General features: G+C 43.0%; 1 protein-coding gene across 1 annotated transcript; it reads left to right on the top strand.

The window, feature by feature from the left end:
* The first annotated feature begins 5,814 nt into the window (after positions 1 to 5,814).
* Positions 5,815 to 6,987, top strand: LOC139133631 (uncharacterized). Its single transcript, XM_070700379.1, has one exon. It carries the CDS (start codon positions 5,815 to 5,817, stop codon positions 6,985 to 6,987), a length of 1,173 nt encoding a protein of 390 aa, XP_070556480.1.
* The last annotated feature ends 1,166 nt before the right edge of the window (positions 6,988 to 8,153 follow it).

The following is an 8,153-nucleotide window of genomic DNA, read 5'->3' as shown; positions in this document are numbered from 1 at the left end:
ATTGTGTTTATTTCAATTTAAGTCAACTGGCCTGGCATAATAATAATATTGCTGAAAAATTACGTCGATGATGCTTATTACAAAATGTCACGTCTTTAAAGCCGTCAGTTTAATCAAGAGAAAAACTGAATATATAAGAAATTAAATTTGTAATTTTCAATGAAACAATTTTTTATAAACTACATGCACTTAACATTGAGGTAAAGCGATTTTATCATTTATCTTATGATCAGCTTGACCACAGAAACAGAAATCCGTTTTCAACGAAGAACTTTCCAATTTAACCAACATTAAGGATTATGCTAAACTAACGTTTGAAAGCTGTTTTTTGGTGAATGGTGACACAATGACAATTATGTTTAGAGTCATCATTAACCGACAGACATCGCAAAGCGATACATCTAAACTACATTGTCACATCAGATGTGAGATATCGGACTTTGCAGCTCAGAATTTACAGCGGGGCAGATTTGGGAAAAGGGCATGCCTCTGTTGACTGTTGACAACTTTTCCTTTTGCAATCATCATCAGACCCAATCTTCACAACAGTGTATCACCATCGGGATCGACATGTGGTTTCGGCAATGCCCGTTTGGTATCTGCCAATTGAAAACAGATGAAAGTTAGGCTTTTAGTCCTGTAAAGGTTACACTTGAAAACTTAGGCCTTTCTACGACCCATCACTTACCGTTTCGTTGATTTACAAATACGACTCTTTGATGACCCAAAGATTAGCATTAATTCATCTTTCTGACTCGACAACAGGTGTTGGTTCCGATGTAATGCCATTGTAAGAACTTATAATTGCAAACACATGAAAGATAGACTTTCAGTCCTGTAAAGGTTTTCAATCATTTCAAATAAAACTTAACTGTCTGTCTGTCTGTCTGTCTGTCTGTCTGTCTGTCTGTCTTTCTACCTAACTGTCTGTCTGTCTGTCTCTCTGTCTGTCTGTCTCTCTGTCTGTCTCTTACTCAATTTCTGAGGACAGGAATGTACAAGCATTTACAAACCACTTCTTAAGATACCCGAGGAAAGACGGCTTAATCATGTTTTATCTGCAAAAGTTGTTTTTTCTCCGATATACTGTCATGTCATCACTGAATTGAAAATGAGATTTCACTATACGTCGTCATATAGGTTTGCTTCCCAAAATTATCATGTTGCCCCAGACTATAATGGGGTTAAGCTGAGACAGAGAGCAACCATAGACTCTATATTGATTTGTCAAGACAATCTCATTGCTCTGTACAACATCGACGTGGTTGTAACTGTATTTGCAATTCCTAATTTTTATAAATTAGGGTTGGAGTTTTTTCTCGTTTGTGTTACTTCTATACTTCTCATAATAAGAGAGTCATTTATGTTAAAAAATCAAAGATAAGTGGTGTTTTGAAATTTTGGTGAACAAGCATGGGGACCAAACCTGTCCTGTAGTGTCACTAGCGGGGATCTGACCTCTCATGACGATCGATTAGGCGTTGTGTCTGTTCGTTGGAAGTCAGTTCTAGTAAATTTCAGTAATCGAAACAAACATAAAATCTACGTTTACCCACAATTTACATGGCTGATACAGAGAGCAACAACATCTGTACATCGATGTGTCTAGAGAATCTTATTAATTGCTCTAAATCGACGTGGTTGTAACTATTTACAATTATTTCGCCCACTCAAAGATTAAAAAATTAGGGTGGGACATTTTCTGTTTTTTTCTCCTAAATTCCTTATATTTAGGGTGTTTTTTTCTGTTTGAAAAATCCTACAAAAGAGGTGTTTTGGAATTGTGCGGAACAACCATAGATAACAACCTTTTTTGTAAGTACTGTGTTGAATTGACCCTTCATGACCCCAATTAGATTTTCAGAAGATCACCCTCTATCTTTCTTAAGGCCCTCTGACACAGAGGTCAAGAAACTTCTTGGTAAAACAATTAAAAGGTTAAAGATTAAATTACACCCACGAAGACACGTTTTTCTTCCACTGTCTTAAAGCAAGTAGACATGCCACGTGGATCTCACAAACACTCCAGCCAAAAGTAGGACTGTAGGCGCAACGATGTAAGTTAATTTCCTTTTATGACTTTCCAATGATTTAGAGAACCATTTTGAATGCAGTGCTTAGATATTTTTAGTAGAATTTAGTTCTTTTCTTCTGTTTATTTTGAACTTGATTTACCTCGACTCTTTGATGTAGACAATGAATGACATTGTATTTAATCTCTTTATTTACCCAGTTTTCACCGCTTCTTGAATAAATCTACTCTAAACTAAAGCAACTGAGGGTGGTTATTTCTTGGAGTGGTTGGCACTTAGCGGATACAAAAGTAACTGGACTCCGCCACAGTGAAAAATCGTTGCAAGTGAAAAATCGTGGCAAGTGAAACATCGTTGGAAGTGAAAACCAGTGAACCATTGGACAAGACACTGGCTCGAGTGCACAGCGGACACTGGCATATAGGCTATGCAAGGTAGGCTAACTGTATACACATATACAGCCAACTACAACTGACTCAAAGAAACTATAATGGATGAAAAGCAAGTCGAAGGAGCTGAACAACCAGCCCACACAGAATCTCAAAATGAAAATCAAGGAGATATTTCTAAGGCAGAAAATACCACAGAACAAACAAAGGAAGGGGCGGTTCCCAGTGGGACGGCCACTGCTGAAGGTGGATCTGCTGCCCGAACTTAAGGGCGCCCTCTACAGGACAGTAGTAAAAACGAAAGAGGACTGCTCTATGCCGCCTTGAACACTGAAAAGGCCCTGTCAAGCATTTGGAACCAAACAAGGGGAGTTCTCATCGACCTCATGAGGATGCAGGACCTAACAGAAAGCAAAATTGATACAGCAGAGGCACTTTCCAAGGAATATGAACAAACTTGGAACAAACTTCAGAGACTTTATCAACAAGACAAGACTCCACAAGGTAAGGAGCAAGCAGAATTAAGGGAAACAAGCTTCAATAGGAACATTGAACAAACGAATGAATATATTAACGATGCAAAGACAAGGAGAGCTGAAAACAGCGCCCTCAACTTCAAATCACCATCCGAACGAGGATCTACACTAGGCAGCTTGCGTAGTTCACACAGAACCAGATCATCAACATCATCCAGAGCAAACGCATTAAAGGCACAAGGCAAGGCACGCTCTGCAGCAAGAGAGGCAGAGTATATGAAGACAATTGCTCACCATCAAGCAAAAATCAAAGTTATCGAAGCTGAAATGAAAGCGGAAAAGGCAAGGATAGATGCAGAAACCCTCCAGCAAGTAGCGGAAGAAAACTCCCTACCAGTACAGACACTTACTACACCAGACCAGTCATCAAACGACCATGTATCACGTTACATTGCAATGAAAAGAGAATTGAAGCATGATCCATTACCAGCACTGAACTTTACCGAGTTCGTACCCAAAGCACAAAACAAAGGCTTAGAGTCATCCCCTCTACTGATACAACCAGGACAGGGAACACCAACAGAATCAGGTGAGACAGTCACACCTACTTCAAATCAACAGACACCTACAACAAGCCAGAACAACAACAACATGCAACCTCTGACGGAGATAGCCCAAATGATGGCCCGTCAACGTTTACCACTACAACAACCAATAACATTCGGAGGCGACCCAACCATGTACATGTCATGGAAAAGATCGTTCGAGGACACTGTAACAACGGCCTGCATACAGACATCTGAGAAACTGGACTTCCTGCATAAATACACGCAGGGAGATCCGCAGAAAATCGTCGAAGACCATCTACAGCGATATGTAGACGACCCAGGCGAGTCATATAGAGAGGCTTGGATAGAACTAGAAGACAGATTCGGCAACCCTGCAGTCATCATCGCAGTAATCCTGGAAAGACTGAAGTCCTTCCCGAAACTTAAACCAGACGAATGCAAAAAGCTACTCGAACTATCAGACTTGTGTTCTAACACAGAGGCACACATGAGAAAACTTCCTGACCTTTGTCCCTCAAAACACCACAGGGACTCAAGCCCGTCATGGAGAAGTTACCAAGATTCGTCCTCAACAAGTGGAGAGATAAGCTTAACGTGGCATCATACAAACGACGCCACAAAGCATTTCCTCCATTCAAGTTCTTCACAGACGTCCTGAAAGACACAGCGAAAGCAGCATGCGATCCTGATATTCCAAGACCGGACGACACACACCCTGGAACAAGTAAGTCAAAATCCAGTCAACAAACGAAGACTAGAGCGCGTGTACACACAACGAAATCATCAAATGAAGAAAAACATTGTCTCTTTCACGAGGCTACAGGACATGACCTGAAAGATTGCAAAGCATTTGCAAAGCAACCAGTTGCTGACAGAATTGAACTGTGTAAGAAGAAAGGCTTCTGCTTTAAATGCATTGAGAAACATCTCACAAGGACTGCACATCGACCATCAAATGCGCTATATGCAAGAGCAAGAAACACATCACCTGTCTCCACGCTACACCCGGCAACAGATCTAAGCAGAAAGCAACCAAAACCAAACCAGAAGATAAAGAAAAGGAAACCCAAGAAGCTACAACAAAATGTACCAGACTCACGAAATGCCCAGCCGGACGTTCGTGTGGTAAGATAGTCCTCGCAAAGGTGTACACACAAGACTGACCAGCAGACTACATAGAAACTTACGTAGTCCTAGACGACCAGTCCAACGCCTGTATCAGTGACAGCCACCTCTTCGACGCACTGAAGATACACGGCCCAGCCCTTGAATACAAACTGTCAACATGCAGCGGCAAAGGAGAACTCAGAAAGGGACGACGTAGCACATGACGGAAAGAAAAAATTCTCTCTTCCCGTCCTACTAGAAAACGACAACATACCGGGCGACAAGAACGAAATACCCACACCAGACATCTGCAGGGCCTTCAAACATCATCGATTACATTCCAGAACCAAAAAAGAACGTTGGAATTCATCTCCTCATCGGCAGAAACTGCCCAGAACCACTGAATGTCAGAGAAACAAGGAACGGACCTGTAAACTCGCCTTGGGCTCAACGCACCGACCTAGGGTGGACAATTTCAGGTGAACTGTGCCTAGAGACAGCAAGAGGTGTAATCCGCACTTCAGTCCACCGTACTACAGCAACCCTCAACGGCTACGACAAATCAGCGCTCGAATGTATTCATAACATTCACATCAAAGACATAATAAGCCATAAAACCCATAAACTTCGGCACCACCGTCTTCAAGCGGACACCTTACGACGAACAAAAGGCACCCTCCATTGAAGACAAGCAATTCCTGGACATCATGCAACGAGAAGTCCATGTAAACGAGGAAGGTATCTAGAACTTCGTCTCCCCTTCAGACAAGACCCGAAGAAATTACCGAACAACCAACAATCAGCTCTGAACCGATTCTACAACCTACAGAATCAGTTTCAGCGTAAACCACAAATGACAGAAGAATACTTTCAGTTTATGAAGAAAATAATTGAACATAACCACACGAGTCCTGTTCCAGAAGACGAAATAGATGCTGACAACGCATGGTACTTACAACACTTCGGTGTCTACCATCCCAAGAAACAGCAGATCAGGGTAGTATTCGACTCCAGTGCGAAGTACAACGGAGTCTCCCTGAACAACGCATTGCTTCAGGGACCTGACCAAATGAACAGCCTCCTCGGTATCCTACTACGATTCCGACACGAGCAGACAGCAGTAATGGGTGATGTAGAACAAATGTTTCATAGCTTCCACGTCAACAAAGAACACAGAGACTATCTGCGCTTCTTTTGGTTCAAAGACAACAACCCCACGTAAGGAGTAATTCAGTACAGAATGAACGTACCCCTGTTTGGCAATGTCTCCTCACAAGCCATTGCTACCTTCGGACTGAGAAAGATCGCTGAAGACGGCGTATCTACGTATGGAGAAGACGTGATGGAGTTCATTGACAAGAACTTTTATGTCGACGACGGACTAACCTCAGCACCAAATGCACAGAAAGCTATCAGTCTTATCAATAGAACAAGAGACTTACTGGCGACCAGAAACGTTAACGTCCACAAGATCGTTTCTAATGACGAAGAAGTCATGACAGCACTTCAAAACGAAGTACGAGCCAAAGATCTACAGAGTTTGGATTTCAACCAAGACACCTTACCGACAGAGAGATCATTATGGGTCAAGTGGTCATTAGAGGCGGACGCATTCACATTCGAGATAGACTTGAAGGAGAAGCCATTCTCACGGCGGGGAGTACTGGCGATCGTCAACTCAATATACGATCCACTCGGTATACTCGCACCAGTTTCCATAGAAGGAAAACTGATACTACGAGGCCTCATGACAGAAACTAAAAGACGCAACTCATCAAACCTTGGATGGGATGAAACATTACCAGAGAAATACTTGCCCAGATGGACACGCTGGTGCAACAACCTCAACTACATCACAAAGGTACAGCTACGGCGATGCTACACTCCACCCACCTTTGGACCCATCAAGAAAACTGAGTGTCACATTTTCTCTGACGCCAGCAATGAAGCCATAGGTGCCGTAGCGTACTTGCGGTTGACCAACCATGAAGACAACGTCAACGTATCATTCATACTTGGCAAGGCAAAGGTAAATCATGCAGTCTCCATACCTCGCCTAGAACTGTGTGCAGCCGTCCTAGCGACAGAACTCGCACAGAAGATCACATCAGAAATTGGCCTGAACATCGACAACGTCATATATCACATGGACAGCGAAATCGTCCTTGGATATATAAACAACAGCTCGAAACGTTTCCACGTATACGTAGCGAACAGAGTAGAAAAGATACACAACATCTCATCACCACACCAGTGGCGACATGTGTCTACACACGAAAATCCAGCTGACATCGCATCACACAGCGTACCAGCCCCAAACTCAACTCAACTATTTGGCTATCAGGACCAGCATTCCTGTGGCAGCGAGACGAGCAAGACAACCATGAAGAAACAGAACACAAATACACAGTAAGTGACGAAGACCCTGAGGTCCGCAAACAACTTGCTGTCCTCAACACATCAACAAAGGAAGTAGAACAAGACGACTTAGGTGCTCACTGATTTCAACGATTCTCATCATGGAGATCCTTGAAGAGAAGTATTGCCAACTTAATAGGCAAAATCAGACAAAGAAAATCACCAGAAAAGACAGACAAAAAAGAAGAAGAGAAGTCCCCAGAAGAACTGAAAATTGAGATGATGGCACAAGCAGAAACCATCATCTTGCGCTCAGTACAAAAAGTGTGTTTCATAAAGAATATGAGATACTATCTGCAACAAAGTCAGCAGGCATGAACAACAACAGACTACAGAAACGGAACCCCATCAGCCGGATGAACCCATTCATCGATGAAAAAGGACTCATCCGCGTTGGAGGAAGACTTCGTCAATCTGACATCGACCTCTGCAGCCGACAACCCATCATCCTCCCACAGGACAACCACATTTCACGACCTATCATCGATCATGTGCATCGACAAGTACAACATCAAGGCAGACAACTCACCCTGTCAAACGTCAGAGCTAATGGCTATTGGATTATGGGTGTACATGACATGGTAAGAAGTATACTACACAAATGTACTATATGCAGAAGATTGAGAGCAAAGCCGCTCACTCAACTCATGGCTGACCTACCGTCGGACAGAACAGAGAAAACCCCACCATTCACCAATGTCGGAATGGACTGTATTCGGCCCCTGGGCTATAGCTTCCCGCAAAACCAGAGCCGGTATGTCTGAAGCAAAGAGATGGGCAGTTATCTTTGTCTGTCTCTACACTACAGCAGTGCACATAGAAGTAATAGACTCCATGGACACTTCAGCCTTTATCAACGCCCTACGCTGCTTCATAGCTATACGCGGCAACATCAAGAAACTCAGATGTGACTAGGGCACCAACTTCATTGGCGCAAAGAACGAACTTCAGGCAGCAGCCAAAGAGTTGGATCAAGACCACATCAAGAAATTAAATTCCTTACAACAAGAGACTGTGAGTGGATTTTCAACCCACCTCACGCATCCCACTTCGGCGGTATACGGGAACGACAAATTGGTACCATCAGACATGTTCTTGACTCCATGCACTATCAACTAGGCAAGCAACAATACCCACATGCTGACAACCACTGCTGACAAC

The sequence above is a fragment of the Ptychodera flava genome, chromosome 5 (genome assembly GCF_041260155.1).
Source record: "Ptychodera flava strain L36383 chromosome 5, AS_Pfla_20210202, whole genome shotgun sequence".
Lineage (NCBI taxonomy): Eukaryota > Metazoa > Hemichordata > Enteropneusta > Ptychoderidae > Ptychodera > Ptychodera flava.
The sequence above is the reverse complement of the archived record's forward strand: the minus strand, read 5'-3'. Positions and strand labels throughout refer to the sequence as shown.